The sequence below is a fragment of the Peromyscus leucopus genome, chromosome 20 (genome assembly GCF_004664715.2).
Source record: "Peromyscus leucopus breed LL Stock chromosome 20, UCI_PerLeu_2.1, whole genome shotgun sequence".
NCBI classification, from domain to species: domain Eukaryota; kingdom Metazoa; phylum Chordata; class Mammalia; order Rodentia; family Cricetidae; genus Peromyscus; species Peromyscus leucopus.
In genome coordinates, this window is record NC_051080.1 from 34018669 (window position 1) to 34038686 (window position 20018).

Here is a 20018-nt window from a genome sequence, read left to right on the forward strand (position 1 = left end):
GCCACATTTACTGTCATATTCTAGTCCCACAAAGTCATTAAGGGAAGAAACTGCACAAGGACCTGGATGTGAGCAGGTGCAATCACCAGGAGCAGCATCCTGGATGTCGTCTATCACAGTCTAGTTGAAGCTCACTCAATTCTGAAGCACTTCAGCAAGGTTTGAATCTTTTTGAAAGACAGAGCTCTGTCACATGACCGGGTTTGGCCTCCAGCTTGCCTCCTGAGTGCTGGGAGTACAGGCACCATGCTCAGCCTAGGTTTGAATCTTGCTTCCTTGTGCAAAGAGAAAGGAAGGTAACAGTTGTGAACAGCTAACCCAACACTTCATCTGCAGGAAACATCTGGTGATTCCTAGTCTCCTCTCCATTCCAATCTCAGCTGTCTTAACAATCTTGACATTTACTCTGTCAGTGGATATCTGTAAATGAATGGCATTGAGTACCATACACAATGATTTTCATTTTCAGTGAGTCCAGGACATTTACTTTTAAATTTGATAAAAATTAGAAGTTAAAAAAATATAAACCTCTGCAAATAATGAGACCTAACAGGAAGATCACACAGCAATTGCTCCCCCTAAAAATATATCCTACTAACACCTCTCCCCTTTGCTTTACTGTACTATTTAGGGAGACTTTCAGCTCATCTTAACCCAAAACACTTTTTTGGTCTAACAGTAACTGTAATAACTGTAACTACATTAAACAAAATAATCATTAAGAATCTTTGGATATCTGCTTTTCTGGACTGGTAAAATAGCTTGGTGAGTAAAGGCACTTATCATCAAGCCAGACAACCTAAGTTCAATCTCTGGAATCCACACGGTGGAAGTAGAGAACCAACTCTGTATGTGTGTACACACACACACACACACACACACACACACACACACACACACACACACACTAAATTTTTTTCAAATTCCCTAAAGAATATCATTTTAAAACAGTACTGAGAAGTAACTGCACCCATTTTAGATTCGAGACAACAGCATAAAGATCGTATGCCTTAAGGACCACAGAACCAACTAATGACTGAGCCAGTGATGGAAATGTAACCAGGTGTGACACAATGCACAACAGAGCCACAGCCACTGGGTCTGATTTCCAGGAATGTACAGACCTTGTTAAAACTGCTACATATTAAGCAGTTCATTTCATACTCACGAAAAAAATATAACAGTTACTTTAAATAACGTAATCCAGTCTTAATTCAGTTAGCTTCTGAATGATCTATAGTCTAAGGCCAAAGCTAGTAGACCCACAGGCATTCAGCCTCAGAGCAGTGCAGAGCAATGGAATACAATCCCGGGATCTCAAGTGGACACTGCTCCACTGGCAGCTCATTACACCTACATGTGATAACTAGTCAGCCTTCTTTCTGTGCGGTGTTTGTGAAGTGCCTACTCTACGCTAGACTTGCACTCTAGGCAGCATGTGTTCTCTTCTTTAATAAAAGTGAAGATTATCAGAAGAAGCATGTGAAGAGCGGCAGTAGCTCATGTTCACATAGGAATGTCATTTTTAAAAACAATCCCTATTTCCAGATCCAAGAAAGTGGGGGAGAGTAAGTGACTACCATTCCTAAGATGCTTTTTGTCGATGGAACAAAGGACCTCACAAAGTGACCTCCAGAGTCTCTGGCCCATGTGTAGACCACATAAACACAACGATGCTTTAGCCCTCCAAACAGTTTAAAATGGAAAAATGAGTCTCTACAATCCTTGGTTTCTTCTCTAATTTATAAACTGTGTAACAGCAAAGCACTACACTCTGGTTTGAAACATGGCAAATATACTTAAGAATACTCAAAGTTAAAGGCCACATTAGAACAATCATAAAAAAAAAAAAAAAAAAAAAAAAAAAAAAAAAAAAAAAAAAAAAAACCAGCTTTCTTGTGGAATCAGAAGCTGGCCACCATTAGCATTTCTACAGAAGACACTCAGTTAACTAAAGTCTATCCTCACCGCCAACCCTTCATCTCCAAACTTTTTTTCTCTCCTATATGACTACAATGGGAAAAGGTCTCCCTCATCATAGTCTCTCTTCAAACCATCCTTTCCACAAACCCAAATTTTAAAAAAGTGTTTCAAGATACTACATGCGTGATACTGTGCTGAAAAACTGTCAAGAGTTTTCTAGGCTCAGCAAACAGTGACAATGTTCAAGGTCCTCCAGTGTATCCACCACACATCTCTTCCATGCCTGTCCCTTCCAATGATCACAGGTGTCCTTGTTTCCACCCAAATTTTGCACTCTTGCTTCTTTTCACTCTACAAATGTCCATTATGTGTCAGGTACCTTTCTAGGGACATATAATAACCTGCAACTTCATGAAGGAAGAATATCAATCGGTAGTAGGTACAGTAAAAAAATAAAAGAAAAATAAAAATTGAGACTAGAAGATAGACAAGAAAGGAATCAGCACATATGTAGGCTACTCCTTTCTGACATCTGAGAAAAGGGCAGTGAAATGGCTAAGTGCTGCGGCCTGGAGGCAACTAGTCTGCCTGATATGTTCAGATATTAGATGTCAGTCAGTATGACACCCGGGGAGCAAACAGAAAGGCTTCTAAAAACACGGGGCCAACACTTAAGCAGGAGAACAACAATAGGGCCACCAGGCCAGTGTAGGGCATGTGACTTTCACTGCTGATTGAGATATGAACTACTCAGAGTTTGGGTGAGAACAGCTATAACACATGGCATTCACTCTGGGGCTGAGAATAAAGATCAGTGGTCCAGTGCTTGCCTACAATACATGAAGCCATATCTCTATCGGTGTCAGTTCTTCTGCCTATTGCTAGGGTATTCGTTATTGCGAGCTACAGTTCACAACTAACCACAACCATCTCTCTAGACCAGTGGTTCTCAAAGTGTGTTCTCTACCTGCAGCATCAGCATCATGGGAAACTTACTAGAAATGTAAAGTTCCAGGCCCACTCAGATCCAAGGAATCTAAAGCTGGAAGGCCGAGCTCAGCCATCTGAAATCTTGATGCACAAGTATGTCTGAGACTGCTGCTCCTGCCCAATGGGTTCATTAAAGCTCCTTGTTCTTCTGAGAGACTACCAAAATAACCCATCTGCCTCATCTCCCCTTGTCGCTGTCTTAAAGGGACAGCTCATGAATGCTTGTCTACATCTGTTCCTAATCCTACCTTCTACTCCCAAGAACTGAGGTCAACAGTATCCTTAGCAGACTCGTCTAAAAATCCACCCTCAATTCTACGATGCGCCCTACCCCTTTGCTCTAAAGGAAGCCTGACAGCTCCTGAGAATACAGCTGTTGCTGCAGCAAAAGCTGTTCACCTGCTTTGGCAGAGGCAAGCATCTTCCTTGCTTCCCAGCACAACTTCCAAACCCTACCCTGCCCTCATCCAAACCGCACATCTTTTAAAAGCGGTTCCACTTACTGACTTCCTAGTCTCAGTCCTGTCTTCAATTCCATTGTTTGTCTTCTTTTCGGGACTTCAACATTCATACTGAACCAACATCTGGCCTCCTAGAATTTGTTTTCAATGTTTTTAGCACCAAATATATTTTTCAACTCTTCACCTGAACCACCTACTAGCATCAGGCTAACACCACCATCACCTCTTACAATGTCAAGCATCTAAAGAAGAGTTTGTGTGTGCTGGTTTCCCACTACAGCAGTTCTCAACCTTCTTATGCTTTCCAGTCTAGAAAGTGACTCCATCCTTTTTCCTGTCTTTACTCCCCATCATGTCCCTCCTTTCTTCCTAGGGCAGCTTAGATGCAACAGTCTAATACTACTCATTACACCTTTCCTTGGGCGTAACAGCTGTAGTATTCGACACTCCTTAGATTCAAGGTTCAGCTACGTTCACGGGACACAACAGAGAAAGAAGATAAAACCAGAAGACCTCCATGAAACCAATGTTCCCATCTAACCTGGCAGTAAGGCAGATAGATTCCCTCCTTGCCGTCAGAGACCTGCGTACCGGGCTGGACGAAACATATTCTGCTCCTGTACTAGCCTTTTTCTTTCTAGCACCCTCTATTTCTTCATCTCTACTTTGATCTTTCCCACTGGCATGACACATGCCTGACACTTACCTTTGTAAAAGTCCTTCAGTCTACATTTCCCTGCAGTTACTGCCCAATTCTGTTCTCTGCTCAACAGACACCTACACCTACCAATTAACAATGCAGTTCACACCAATATTCTTCAAAATAGCTTTTCCTAGTCACTAACCTAACACCCTACCAAGGCCAATGTCAATTACTTGGTCTTACTACCCAAACCTAGTAGCACTCTCTTTTCCAGGCGACTTTGTCTAGTCTTCCCCTAGCCAACCCATTCTTTTCAGTCACTTTCAGAGACAACTCAGGGTTTTGATCTCGGCCTATTCTCTATTACATTTAATCCCTGGGCTTTAAATATTCACCTGTATACACGATGAACCTCAACCTTCTACCTACGACTCACACGTCTCTTGTGAGCTCCAGATCCATGTACATACCTAATAGATAGCACAAATACAACAAACAAACAAACAAAAAAGCCATAAAAACAGTCCTTTCCATTCTAATTCCTCAAGCCAACAGCTGAGTACCTAGGTTTCTCCTTCTTCTTCTTTTTTTTTTTTTTTTTTTTTTTTTTTTGTTTTGTTTTGTTTTTCAAGACAGGGTTTCTCTGTGTAGCTTTGTGCCTCTCCTGGAACTCACTTGGTAGCCCAGGCTGGCCTCGAACTCAGAGATCCTCCTGCCTCTGCCTCCCGAGTGCTGGGATTAAAGGCGTGCGCCACCACTGCCCGGCGGTTTCTCCTTCTTAACACATATCCAAAACTTGCCTCCTGGGTCTAGCAAGCTAACCCTTCAGACTCCCAGCTTCTTGCTTGAGACTCTGGCAAGAGCTTCCACTTGCTTTCCCTTCTCTCTTCCTAAAGAGAGCCACACACTTAAGACCTGCCAACACTAGCCATTCTAATCCTGGACAAAGTTCAGATTTCTCCCACAGGCAGTGAGAGAGGCGGCCTTCCCAAGCTCTCCAGACCATCCCTTTCTGTCCTCTCCACCCCAGTCACATCTCCCTTCCAATCTCTGCTTATTCCTACCTGATCCCCTGCTTGTAGTGCTTCCTTATAGGCCCCAAAATGAATTCTTCACTTGGTCTTGTTTATTCCAATGAAACTATCCATGGTCACATTTCCTTGTTTCCTTAAGTACCTAAGAGTTATCAGAGCTTTTCTCGATGTGTTCAATCTGCTCTCTCTTACCAGCTTAAACAAGGAGAGAAAACCATCTATGGAAGACTCCCCACCTTGCTTGCTGCTCTTCTGCCACCCACAACACAATGAATGGAACACAATAATTTCAGCTAATGTACATTAACTGCTTAAGTCTTATTATTAACATAATAACCTAAGAGTTTACTGAACTTTCTTCTTTTAATGTTTCTGGCTATATTGTGTGCAGGTGTGTGTGTGTGTGTGTGTGTGTGTGTGTGTGTGTGTGTGTGTGTGTGTGTGTAGAGGCCTGCAAACAACCCCAGGGTTGACATCGCTTCCTTTTAAACAGGGTCTCTCACTGGCCTGGAGATTGCCAATTAGGTCAGACTGCAAGGCCAGAGACTCTCGGGGATCCATCTTCCTGTCTCTGTTTTAACTTCCCAGTGGGGGAAAGTGCTATTACCATGCCTGGTATTTTCATATAATCATCAAGTGTTTTATTGACCAAGCCATCCCCCAAATCCAGTTTTCTGGGCATTCATTCATTTATTTGAAGATAGACTATCGTTCTGTTGTTCAGGATGCCTAGAACTCATTCACTATGTACACCGGCTGGTTTTGAACTCGAAGCAATTCTTTTTCCTTGGCCTCCCAAGTACTTGCATTACAGGTATGAGATCTCACCTGGCTTTCTAAGATGTTATGTACTAACCCAAATTTATTCAGAGTGTAAATTCTGCAATAACAAAGGAAGACTTTTGTCATCTTTTTAATATATAAATCTGATGATACGTCACCTTGCTTAGATCCATTAGTAGATCTTCATTAGAATAAGCAGTCTCCTAGGTTTTGGTTTGTTTTTTAAGACCAAGTTTTGTTTTATGGCACAGGCTGGCTTGGAACTCTCAGTCCTCCTGCCTCAACCTTCCAGAGTGCTGGGGTTACAGGAGCACACACCACCATGGCTGGCCCAGTCATTCTCAAGTGCTTTAGATAACCAAGAGTCTGTAATGTTTCTCACCAATAACTTCCATTCTACTCAGGCCCTGCACACAGGTTTTATGGAATTCTCTAAAGTTCTACACCTACACCCACACAGAAAGAGAGGGGGGAGGAAAGAGGGGGAGAGAGAGAGAATGAGTGTGTGTATGTGTTTTAGTCATCTATTCTCTTTTAGAAAATCCTTTTAATTCCTCAAGCCACTATTTATTTTTCTCTCTCCTCTGAGCTTGTCCTACTCCCAAAGCCAATCCTACCTTCTCAGAGCACAAGCAAGTATCCTCCGTACTCTCATATACTCCACTTCTTTACTCTAATGGATGTCCTCAGTTCACCTTTCAACATGGAGGTACTCTATTGTATTTTATATTCTTGGAGTACCTGAGATCAAACCCTGAGCCTTGGCCACTGAGCTATATACTCCCTGTCAGAAGTCTCTTGTATTCAAACCAATATGAACACAGCTTCTCCCCACTGAATTCCTCAGAGTCAAACTTCTGCATCTACTGTTTCTATCTTATTCCCTTGCCACTCCCCCATTAACTCCATTTTTGTCCTCATCATTCACCCAAAATGACTCCTGTTAAAGTCACTAGCGACCATCCTGTTGCTGACCCCCAATCTCTTACCTTGGTTTCTACATCCTGGGTTTACTCCAGAAGAACAGGCTCCCTGTTTCCTGTCAGGGCTTGTCCACTCCATCAGGAACTAACTTCCTGTCTTGCCCTCCACTTCCTCCTGAACCAGTCTTACTTGAAGCATGCGGTTTCTGGGACACTTTGTGCAGTCAGTTTTTCACAAAGTAAACCTCTACCTTTCCATGTTTCCTGGACCTGGGTAGACAGCTACCAAAACAGTATTTCCTCTCTGAACATCTTAAAGTTACCCCCCAAATAATAACTCCCAAATCAAGCCCATAATGGCCTTCACCTTTCCTCTACAAAAGCCTATCACCCACCCACACCATGGCAGCACCCCGCCTATTTTACCTGAGTCTCTCTCCCAGAGTCCCACTTACCGGCCTTGTCCCTGAGGCCGCTTCACTACGGTCACTGTACTTCGCTGCATGTTTACTCTGCTTTAGTCTGAATAGAGAACTCGAAAACAATAAAAAGAAAACAAAAACCAACTGTAAATTCTATTTCATGTACTCCTAACCCCGTTTAAAGTCTTTTACGGCTCTTCCCTGCCAAGTACCCATTTGTAGTACCCAGCCTTGTGTTATCTGAGCTGAACGCTTACTACATTTTGTGATCATTCAATTTACTATTGTCTCATTCTCTAGTCCTATACACCCATTAGAATGGCAAGTGGAAGGTGGTCACTAAAAAAATTAGCATATAACTTCCATTTAAGAGGTGCTGTTATTATTGCCTTATATTTTCACAGAAACTACATCACTAGTCTACCCGTCCTGTTCTGGAAATCTGAACCTAATACTCTGAAATGTTGCACACTGATGCAGCACAAGCAAGGCCGATGTTCAGCCTAAGATACCCACGGATTGCTGCTATTCATTCTAAAATGGCCGAAAGAGACTTTTTTCTAAGGACTCCACGAACATTTCAAGAATGTTCCTAAGCACTATCACATCCTTTCCACAACCTGCAAAGCATGGCTCAAGTAACCAATGGCGGTGAAACAGAATTCACATCTCCTTATTTCCCCTACTCTGTCCCTGGGTCGTCACCCTGAGTGCAGTGGTGCCAACAGGAAACCCCTGAACACATAAGAGAGAGGTTAGGAGGGGTGCCGTGTGCTTTAGGACACACATCCTACCTGTAACTCACACTTGTCTGCTTTCCAATGTGTAAAATGCAGGGGTGGAGAACTTCCAGAGTTGTTAAGGACTGCAAGTGGTACATCTATGTCCATCAGACATGTGAGTACTCAATAGGCTACTTAAAGAAATAAAGGCCATTCTTTAAGAGATGAGTTTCTGGCCTTGCCATTTGCTAAGTAATATGAACTCTCTCTTGATCTCTTCTTCCTCACTTGTGCAGTAGTGACATCCTTTAGCAATGTTGTGAGAATGAAATAAAACAATGCAATACATAAAAGAACTTTCTTGACTGAATAAAATCTGATAACAATCCCTATTATATACACTCTTCATACACTGTATTTACTCTTTGAGGACACAAGATGTCTTTAACCATCTTTGTATTTGCAAGAGATGGTTCCACTCATTTCAGGAGTTCCTTAAATACTGGATGAACTGATTTATTAAGACAGAATTGACTGATGACCAAACAGTTCAAATGAGATCTAAAAGTCCAGCCAAACACCATGTAGGTAAGAGCTCCCACTGTCAGATGAACCAAACTCAATTCAGACTGGAGAGCAGGCCGTGTCTTCTGGGAATTTTGGAAAGTGCGGTATAATTTTGTTTACTTGATAAAAATCACATAATCATCAAGCAAGCATGTTTGCTTAACATAAGAATCAGTTCTTTCTGTCTCTTTCTTCCTTGCCTCCATCATTTAAGATTATGAAGACAGGGTGAATAAATGACATAAGGACTCTCCATAGTATGGCACATACTCCCAAAAGAGTTGAAAGGCAGCCGTAATGAGGGCTTCCTACCCACTAACACTTCAAATATCAATAAGGGTGACTATTTCACATAAAACTAATTTGTGTTTGTCAAAGTTCTCCCTACGTGAATTTAAGGACATCCTCAACACAATGGAAAAAAAAATTCAGGGATGATTTGCAGTCTGTTCATGCAAATATTCAAAGCAAAAGGCTGGCCAGCAAGAGCAAGAGCAGGGTGATACATGCCTATCTCAGTAACTGGGGAAATGGGGGAACCAGAAGTTCAAGGCCATCTTTGTCTACTCAGTTTGAGACCACCCTTGGCTACATGAGACTGTTGAAACAAAGGAAGGAAACAAAGTACGCACAGGTGTTGTGTGCTAGTTATTTACTGAGCACCTGCAGTGTGCCTATGTTTGTCATGTTTGTCTTACAGGTCTTCTTCAATCATGATAACCACGTGGTATGAACTAATTTCCCTGCACAACAAATGAGGAAACTGAGGTTTGCAGGTTAAGTAACTCGTTCACAGCCACACAATTGGGAAGGGTACAAGTAGCATTCAGTGAAGTCTCTAACACTCCAACTCTTCGTCAGATCAGGGTGGCCAGCTTTCCTGTCTCTACCCTCCTCCTCCAGTGCTGAAGTTACAGGTACACACTACCACACCCATATTTTCCTTCACATGGGTGCTGGGGATCTGAACTCAGATCCTTATGCTTGTACAGAAAGTACTTTATCCACTGAGCTGTTCTCCATCCCTGGAAATTAACATTTTTGTTTTTATGAACAGGGCTTGGTGATACACATCTTTAACCCCAGCACTCAGGAGGCAGAGGCAGGAGGATCTCTGTGAGTTCAAGCCCAGCCTGTTCTATACATTGAGTTCCAGGACTGCCAGAACTACATAAAGAGACCCTGTTTCAAATAAGTAAGTAAACAGATGGATGGATGGATGGACGGACGGACGGACGGACGAACGGGTGAGTAGTGAAAGTTTATGGCACACAGTGACAACTGCAGATGCAGATGGTCAACACAACCAGGGGAATCACAAGACCCTTTGGCTGTTCCAGTTCTCTTGGCACAACAGCATCTCAATGCAGCATGTGGTGTATTAGTTGGCAAGCTGTTCTAATATAGTAGCTGGACTAAGATAAATACATGTGTAATGGTAAGCCACCGAAGAAATAAGGAAGGAGACTGTCAGTGTCAGTTTCATCAAGCCTAAGTAAGCTGAAATGAGATTAATTCAATTCCTATCCCTTCATAACCCCTCTTAAAAACAATCAAAAGATAGAAGAGCATATCCTTCCAGAGAAGGACGTGGATCAATCCCCCACCCAGCGAAAACTACTTAGTGTGCATTAGTGTACCAGCAAACCCTCGAGTTCTCATAAATACAGTACTACAAAAATCAATCAATAGAGGGGAGGAAATTACATTTCAAGGTCATATTCAAATGGAAAGAAGAAAGAGATAAAGAAGCCTCCCTAACATGCCATACAGATACACACTCTGTGACCCAGCTCCATCTTCACAAACATCGCTAAAATGTTGGCTTCTGGCATTTACAAATGTAGCTTCCCAGAGCCAAGTAGGTTCCTACATTTCCAGATATCTGGGATGAAGGGCAAAGGGCAAAGTGAAACTTCCAAAATCTGGCTAGTAGCCAAAGGCATCACATGGACTAATAGTCTCCCTTAGCAACACACAACAGCTGTCCGCTCAAGACAGCTATCGCCATCTTTATAAGGGATTACTGATGTTAGTGTTTTTACAGATAAAGCAAAGGAGGAAGAGGACTCTGTATTCTTTTCCCTGACATTTTCCCAAAAGTTTTTATAGTTTCCATTTATAAACTTCTCTAACTATAGAATATTCATTCACTCTATCACAAATTATAATGCCACAATTACCAGAAAATTAAAAATAAAGTAAGGTACATATTAAGTTCTGGATTTACAAATGTAAAATGCTTTATAATGGTTGGTTATTAATTACTATTCCAGCTGTCATGGGCCTTGTTTCTAACTATGAGCAAGACATTTTTTGTGACTTAATTACTTCCCTCATAGTTTTTTTAACAACAATGACCTATTTCACAAGACAACTGTGAAGGACATTAATTATTAGATAAAAACTCACAAAAGCTTATTAAGGACTGTGCCATCTACTGGTGCTATCTACAGATGTGGCTTGATTATCAACACATGACACGCAAGCCCATCCTGACCCACAAGGAAGAGTGCCACTCCTAAAACCTCCAGCTCACATCATTTGCCCACTTGCCTTCTCCAAACCTACCAAGCCCAGGGGACAGCACTGCTCTGGGAGCTCAGCCCTTGCACGAAGTCTAACAAGATAAACAACATTTAGAAACCAGACTCTAATATTATAATCTGCGGGGTTCAAGGGCCCTCACACCTGTTCGAGGAAGGGCTGTGGCCTGTGCTCTGCGGAGCCTCTGTGCAGGAACAGAACCTCAGCTTTCCACTCCTTATATGTGCAAGTGCAAGAAGCCTCACCACAGCACTCTACTCACCCAGAGGTACATCATGGCAGAGCCGCTGCAGACTCAGCTGGCGTTGAGCCTGGACTGCAAAAGCACTTCAGTGAACGAGAGGAAAAAGGACACCAGAATGGGGGGCAAAGGATCAAGTGGAGAGAACCCCTAAAATCACTTGAGCTAAAAATCCTCTTTAAAACACACACACACACACACACACACCAGTTTTCTCCCCCCTCCTCCCTCCTCTCCAGCCGACTGTTCTGTTGTTCTCTCCTCCCTCTCACCCGCCCTCCCCCCCCCTCTCAGGGAGTTCCCGGCCCAAGTGTCTAAACTGGAGTGTACAGCACACACTCTCTGTATTTGCCTTCAGGGAATCTCTCTGTCATTCTCCTTCTACAGGCACAATCGCCACTCACAAAGATTATTGCAAAAGGCAGGGCTGGGCGGCATTGGTAATGAACAACCAGCACCAGGTTCTAGTGCTAGACACAAATTAGTTCAAATGAGTGATGCAACCAACAAACTCTGCCCTCCAAGATCAAGACAAATGTACCAAGCTTGCCCCCTGTCCTGATACTTCTGGGTACCCTGGCAGAGGCCGGGCACACACACAGAACCCTTCCGTGACACTGGTCTGGGGCCCACTATGCTTTCTGTGACTTCACCATTGAAAACTCTCCATCTATAAGATTGTAAAATACAGGAAAACTTAGATACACGCTTTTTAAAAAGGTTCTCCTTTCTTTCTTTTTAAAAAGGGCTTTTCATCTTCATCATTCCTAGTCCTTGCTGTCATCACTACTGTCCCTACTTAACACAGCCTTGTGTCTGAAAGGACCAGCATCAGGGCTTTCAGAGTTGTGTAGCTCTTGGGTCTCTAGCATGCTACACAGACTCTACCTGAGCATGTGGACAGGGCAGGGTACAAGGCCTGGGTCTAAATTCCTCACCCAAAAAACCCCAGGTGGAGCTGCAATTAGATAAAGGCATATATACCGTTTAATCCTCTGCCACAAATCCTGCTCACCACGTTTTCTAATTTCTATTTAAACACTGTGTCTTCTGCATGCCAAATATTCTACCCATTATGACCACTAATGAGTAAGAACTAGCAAATCAGTTGTCCTGGTGCTTTTCATTCCAAAAACAGCTCAATTTGCCCCCATCCGTCAATGCCCACACACTTTCCTGACCTCACTTTGCCACGTTTAAACTCAAAGGCACTCCCACCTCAAACACTCAGGAGTCAGAGGCAGGAAGAAGATCCTACAGTCTGAAGCTAATGAGCCAGGGCTACAAAGTGAAACCAACCAAACCAAGGCCCACCCTACTGGCACTTTACTCCCTCCTGGGCCTGGAGCTTCTAACACAGCATCCACCACCTCTACAGCAGGTATGTCCATACGAATCTTCTCTGCATCCTTCGGGTATAGTTTATCTAATTCTGGCCCTGGAATCTTTTGCATAGTGATTGGCATAGAGCTACAAAATATCCTCAAAATGTTACTGTTTTTGAGGAATATTCTGCTTGGTGAACTTATTTAAAGTAAACCAAAACAAAACTGAAAACAAACAAAAACAAAGTCTCCTGCCTTTCAAGTGCTTCTGACACAGCTGTTTAAACAGCTCCCTCCAGCTTGGGAAATCTCTGAGTAGGAGATGCAAGTCCCAGGAAGGCGAGCCGTCCCCCGCACTGTTGCGGTGCTGCTCTGGTCCCACATGCCTGGAAGATATCGCTGTTTCTCTGAGAGTCAGGGCCTGGTCCCTCCTGGTCCCTTTTCTGCTGCTTCCACTCTAAGCATGGCCTCTGCAGGAAGCCTATAACAATTCCTTCCTTCCTTCCTTCCTTCCTTCCTTCCTTCCTTCCTTCCTTCCTTCCTTCCTTCCTTCCTTCCTTCTCTCCCTCCCTCCCTCCCTCATCAGCTCAGTCTGACTTGGTGGACTGGGGCAGGGTTCTCGGCTTTGTCTAGAGTAGTGATTCTCAACCTTCCTAATGCTGCGGCCCTCATGTTGTGGTGACCCCCAACCATAAAAGTATTGCATTGCTACTTCATACCTGTAATTTTGCTACTGTTATGAGCCATAAATTTAAAAAGCTGGTATGCAGGATATCTGATATGCAACCCCCCAAGGGGTCATGACCCACAGGTTGAGAACCACTGGTCTTGACCTTTTCTGTTCTTCCCACAAAACCTTTTTCTGCTTCTTCTGAAGACAAGGTTGCCTCCTTCCTAGTATAAAAGCAGAGTAAAAATTTTTAAGCTTAAAGCTGACACTGAATTTTTACTTTAAATTTTTTTAAATAAGAAAACTATTTTTCTGAGAAACTCTCCAATCCTAAGAAAACAAATCTTAATTAAACAAACTGTTATTTAGAATCTTGAATATGTCCACAGCTACTCAGTACATGCAATTTTCCTGTCTCACAGTCAATGATCTAAATTTGAAGTCACCTGCCCTGGCCCTCACCTATGAGAAATAAACATGTTAACATCACATTAAGAAACTGTAGTTAGGGGAAGGGTTGGGGGGGATGGTAAGACACGGTGTCAATGTGTAGCCCAGGTTAACACTGAACTCACAGCAATCCTTCTGCTTCAGCTTCCTAAGTTCTAGAAGTACTAGCCTATGCTACCATACCCAACTTAAGACTTTGTTTGTATTCTTTAATCATTCATCAACTGTGGCATCAATAAAACAAACACAATCAAGGACAAATATTCATACTCTCATTTTAAGGGATAAGAAAAAAATAAAAATGCATCTGTGGCCAGGTGAGGTGGCACACACCTTTGGCCTCAGCACTCGGGAGGCAGAGGCAGGGGGAGCTCTGTGAGTTTGAGGCCAGCCTGTTCTACAGAACGAGATCCAGGACAGCCAGGGCTGCTACACAGAGAAACCCTGTCTTGACAAACAAAACAGTCACAAAGCAGAGAAAATCACATGGGAAAAATCCTCAAAATGAAGCAAGAAAAGTCTAACTATGTCACAAAAATCAGAAAACCACCTTTACAAATCTCACAGGTAGAATCACTTAGAGACATCTTTGAAACCATCTGAAAATTTTTGTTTTAAATGTATGCAATTCTTTCTTTATTATAACTTTTCAATTAGGCGGACAGTCAGAAAATAAACTGCTGTGTTATTTCACCAACAGGAAGGACACGGACAAGTCAAGGGAATCTCCTGTGTTCATGCCCACGCATGCTCACATTCTCTACCTTTAAACAAAAGAACCAAAGAAGCAGGAGAAAAAAAGTCTTTCCAATCCTCAGAGTCAAGTAAGGAAACCTGTGGTTTATAGCAACATAGGGTTCATGTTAAAGAGCTGGGGACACAGCCGAGTAAAACTGCTTGGGTGGTGTGTGGGGGGCCCTGGGTACCACCACAAAAGGGTCTAAGGATTCCATACTACGCAGCTACCTGAAAACCCACACATAGAGACTATGTGCCTGTGCTCTGGATTGGCCTCTGTATTATTAGTTCAGGGGGAATGGGTCAGTTTGAGGAGGCATTCTTCCAGGGAAGGTCTGAAGAAATCTCTAGTATGCTCAGTTCTAGGAAGGAAAGATAACTCAGAACAGCTTGTGGGTGCTGTAAACAATGCTACCCTCGGCAGGCACACTGACTGCTGCTTACAGAGGTGCTGGATTTTATACCATGAAGAGTAAGCTCCCTGTGACTATGAAAGACTGGGGTGAAGAGTCTATATATAGAGAGGCAGGATAATTTCTCAAGAACACACCTGAAAAGTCAGGCAATGAGATTTAAGAACCAGAGGCAAACATCTTTATACACTTTATATTTCTTCCACCTCCAGGCCTGGGAGAAACAATAAGCCTCACTACAACAATGCAAGCTAGATGGCTGGGCATGGTGGCACATGCTTTCAATCCTAGCATTTAAAGACAGAGGCCAGGTCTACAAAATGAGATCCTGCCTTGGTGGGGGCGGAGGCAAGCTAGAGATATCAGATAGGCAGTCCAGCTGAACTTGACTTTTAAAAAAGCCCAAAAGAATGAGCCTCTTTTTACCTTATTTCCTCTCAGCTTAAAATAGCAGGGAATCCCATAGGGCAGTTCTGACAGAACTCTGCTACTCAAAATGTGCCCCCAAGTCCAGCACCCACATCAGCAAGGAGAAGCTTCTTAGATACAGAGATTCTTGGCTCAAGATACACACTGCAACAAAGGCTCTAAGTGCTTTTCATGCACAGGCAATCCCAGAAGCTGGTCAGAGAGCACTGGCTCACTGCAAGGCAGCAGTGGATAGACCCTGCACCAGCAGTAATAGCAGCCTCATCTACTCTGCACTCCAAGCTCATTGTGAACTACAACAGCATTCAGTGCCTCATTAACATCTCCCCAGTACACTTTATCTATCACATATAACCAAGTAAAGTAAGGTCAAAAGAGGTTAAACACCACGCACATTCTCACAGCACTGACTAAAGGGGCTCTAAGTTGAGCACAAGATGACATGATCATTTCTATGCCATACCTACTCGCCTTGCTACAAGACTGGCAAGGCCACTAGGATGTCACCCTGCATTCTACCTCTGCCCATTACAGAGACTGAAAATGAAGGCCAAGGAGCGGACAGAGACTGAGGGTATGCATGCTGCTGATGCACTGACCAAAGCATATACTGTAGGTGACAAAAGGGTCCTGTGAGGTAAGGCTATGTTCTATCAAGGACAGATAAAATAAGCTCTAGTTATATACATAAAAGGGGGAAATCTCCAAGTTGGCTTCTTGGCAAAGGCAAGCAGGACATCTGTTAGGACTTTTTCTCCAATTCTAAGGGAAAGAAACCAGGGCCACCATCTCTGAAACAGAAAACTTCATTGTCTTAGGGGGTCTTGTTTCAAATACTCTCAAAGAACCTCCCCGAACTTCTGACTTTCTCTAGTACTCCCAACACCATAATTTCAGACCTTAAGACTACTTCCTACCCTAGCCGCTTTGCATTGTCTACCCACTCCAGTTTGTCTTCTACTGCCTCTGTCCAACTGATTCAAGAACTATAATTATAACCCCTGCCTTGCAAATACCCTCAAACATTTGCTCTGTCACTGCCAGCAAAATCGCATCCTGATTAAACATAAGTCTCTGTCTTCTCTGCATGTGCACCCATTAGCTCAATGCTGCAGAAGGAAAGTCACTCAAGCTGATCCCACTGTGTGTTCACAACTGCACACTGTAAACGGGCGATTCTACCAAGGCTGCCCTTGTAGGCTTCTGGACCTCTGGAACCTGTCTCATTCTCTCCTTACCACCTACTCTTAGTTGGTGCTCTCTACAATTTACTGGACATTTTAAAAGAGAAGAAAAGTGTCTTCTCAACTTCCAAATCTTCAGTTCTGCCTAGAGATGTACACATCTACTTACATTCCAACAAAATGAAAGGGTATTTCGCCAAGTACCCCCCCCCCCCCGCACTATGGCACATGTATGCAATCCCCTAAGTGAAAATTTGACGCCCTCTCCACCCATCTACTCTTTCCTATGTCACTACAGGAAACCTCACCTCTTTGCTGACCGTGGTCAAAGAAGAAACACTTAACCTCATCTTTTGAAAACCTCCCTTTCTGCTCTCATACAGTGATGGACAACTTGTGAATTAGTTCTTGACTTTGCAAATCGGTTGGCAATACCCTGAATTGTGAAATGCAGCAGCCTTTGGCACAGCAATGCCCCTCAAGTGGCCCATCTGAGAACAGACACCAAGTGTGAATGGAAGTTTATTGCATCAATCTCCATGAGTAAAACACAAAAATTAAACCTAAACAGCCAATGACAGGTTGGCCTAGATAAAGCATGATTGAAGGTTCTCCTTTGACTCCATCCCTCACTCCCTTCAGCTACCTGCCACCCTACTACTTTTTTGCTCACTACTTCACAGCAGAACTCAAAGAAGTTGTCTAGATCTGTCTTCTCTTCACCTCCCTCTGATCAAAGTTTCCAAGTCCTGCACTCCATTGAGTCTACCTCTTCCATTTCACCTAACCCACTGGAATTCTTTTTCTATCCTAACTCCTTTAATGTCCTCTGTGCTCTGCAAGGTTCCCAACCCTCCAACCTGTCTTCAAACCACTCTCTCCTCTCTATCACTGCTCTGAATATACTTCTGTCAGCTCCTGACCACGTAAACTCCATCTCTCTCCTCCAAACTCTAAGCCCTTTATTAATTCATCTCCAAATCCCTCTACATTCAACCTTTGTTCTTGGCAAGGCTGGCTCCTCTTATCTTCCAAGTCTTAAACATCCTTCCCTGAAATAAGACTCCCCAGATGCTCTATCCAGATGAGGTCCTTCTTCCCAACCCTTGGCTTTCTATCACCATGTCCTGCTTCTTTTCTTCTTGGCAGCTCTAAAAACTCTTTAAACGTCTTTTTTCCCCTTGTCTGTGGCTAGTTTCACCTTTAGAAAGCAATACTTTGTGTGTCAGACAGACACAAGTGAGACCTTCTGTCACGGAACATTCATTTTATCCCTTGACTCTTTGTTATGGAAGGTCAAAGTTATTCGTAGGCATTTCTGGCACTCAGCAACTGTCTAACCCAGTCCTATAAATAAAGTTAGAGTGCTACTAATTTCCTCCTAGTTACCAAAAGGACAGAAAGCTTTACCATCACTACAAGCCATAAATAAACATCAGTATCAGTGACTTGAAAATGATAGTGAAAATAATCAAAATACTAGTATTAAAAGAGGCTCCAACTTACTCATTTATTTAAAGCTAATTTAATTATCAACATTCCAAACTGCCTCATTTCCAATGTTGTAAATTTATTCTCAGTATGTTAAAACCACCCAACTGAAACAGCACTCTAATCAAATTAAGCACATGTAAGTCTAGAACCATGAGGTGGTCCTCTGTGAGTATTCAAATACTCAATTCCTCAACCACAGCCACACACCGAAGGACACAGCAACTATAAAACATTTTCACCAACAGAAAGCTGAATGGACAGAACTATTACAGAATGGTGACAACCAGGAAGCAGAAGTGCAAAGAAGACGACACTGTTGTGCGAGCCTTCCAAGTGGGAGAGCTTATGAGGCCTTTTCTCTTAAGTACCTTCATTTAGGCTAAGAGAACTTCTGTCCTGGTGATCTGGCTAACTGTGTGTGCACCAAAGTTCAAAAGGCAAATGAGGAAAGGGATGTAGGGAGTAGTAGGAAATAGGGTACTGTGTTAGATATAAGAAGACACAAAGGGGAAAGATCCAATCGGCACAGAAGATATAAGCAAAACAAGGGCAAAACGGCATTGAGAAGAAACAGCAGCCTCCACTCCCACTGCACACAATGACACTCCCAGTCATTGCAGATGTTGACAGTTGTGTTAAAATCCATTTTCAGGAGTGCCTACATTTCACTGTTGAAAAGAAACAGTTATACAGCACTTTCTTAAAGGACTTACTTCCAATGACCAAATCTTAAACATCTTGGTTTTCAAAGGAGGAAATCCTCTCAGCTAGTTAGGATACTCAACAACAAAAACAAAACCAAAAACCTATCTAAAAATGTCCTGAATGTTTAAACTGAAGACTTCAATTTAACTAATATGAGCAAATGCTGCTTACAAAGCAGGTATCTACGAGTCTGAGACAAGCCCCCTAGCTTTCTTGATCTGGCTGAGCCATATAGCAGAACACTATGGGAGTATGGGGGATATTACATAGTGTTACACAAAATAGCCTGATATACGTCACATGTGAAAAGAGAAAGGTTCAGGATGATGTAAATCACACTACCAATTATTTAAAAAAGAGAAAGAGCCACATACAAGGCCAAAACACTAATACTTTTAGAGCAGTGGTTCTTCATCTTCCTAACGCTGCAACCCTTTAATACAGTTTCTTATGCTGTGGTGACCCCAACCATAAAATTATTTTCATTGCTACTTCTTAACTGTAATTTTGCTACTGTTATGAATCATAATATAAATATCTGATATGCAGAACATCTGATATGCAAACCCTGTAAAAGTGCTGTTTAGCACCCTGCAAAGGGGTCACGATCTACAAGTTGAGAATCACTGCTTTAGAGGAAAGAATGGGGTGGCAACTTCTCATGTGACCACTGTGTACTTTAAGACTGACTGAAATAAATTTGTTATTAGTTTTTTTTTAAAGGTAACAATCGGGGCTGGAGAGATGGCTCAGTGGTTAAGAGCACTGGCTGCTCTTCCGGAAGTCCTGAGTTCAATTCCCAGCAACCACATGGTGGCTCACAACCATCTGTAATGAGATCTGGTGCCCTCTTCTGGCCTGCCAACATACAACATACATGTAGGCAGAACACTGTGTACATAATAAATAAACAAATCTTTTTTTTTTTTTTAAAAAAAAAAAAGGTAACAATCTTGGCTGGACAATGGTAGTGCAACTCTTTAACTCCCAGCACTCAGGAGGCAGACGCAGGCAGATCTCTGAGTGTGATGCCAGCCTGGTGTGGGAAGGGGGGAGGAGGAGGGGGGAGGGGGAGGAGAGGGGGAGGAGAGGGGGAGAGGGGGAAAGGAGGAGAGGGGGAGAAGTAACAATTTTGTTTTTTGTATCTGTATTCCCCACAAAATGTATAATCAATGGCTTATCCATGCTTTAAAAAAACTAAAATATAATCAATCCTTTTAAAAAATTGTTTTCCTTTATCAGACATTTAAATGTTTCACTCATGTTTTCTCTCTTTATAAAAACATTAAAAACAAAAACAAAAACAAACAAACAAACAAACAAAACCTGAAATTGAAGCTAGGCATGGTGAGGC

At 42.7% G+C, this 20018-nt stretch overlaps 1 protein-coding gene across 19 annotated transcripts in view; it reads right to left on the reverse strand.

The window, feature by feature from the left end:
* The window catches only part of Rbfox2 (RNA binding fox-1 homolog 2), a 240092-nt gene that overhangs the window by 110956 nt on the left and 109118 nt on the right, over positions 1-20018 (reverse strand). Inside the window, exon 1 of one of the 19 annotated variants that reach the window (XM_028871044.2) lies at positions 11278-11456. The exons of the other annotated variants lie outside the window; for them this stretch is intronic. Coding sequence (XP_028726877.1) covers positions 11278-11292 — 15 coding nt within the window. The 5' untranslated portion in view covers positions 11293-11456. Of the gene's footprint in view, positions 1-11277; positions 11457-20018 lie in introns of those variants that run through there. 19 annotated transcript variants of the gene reach the window in all.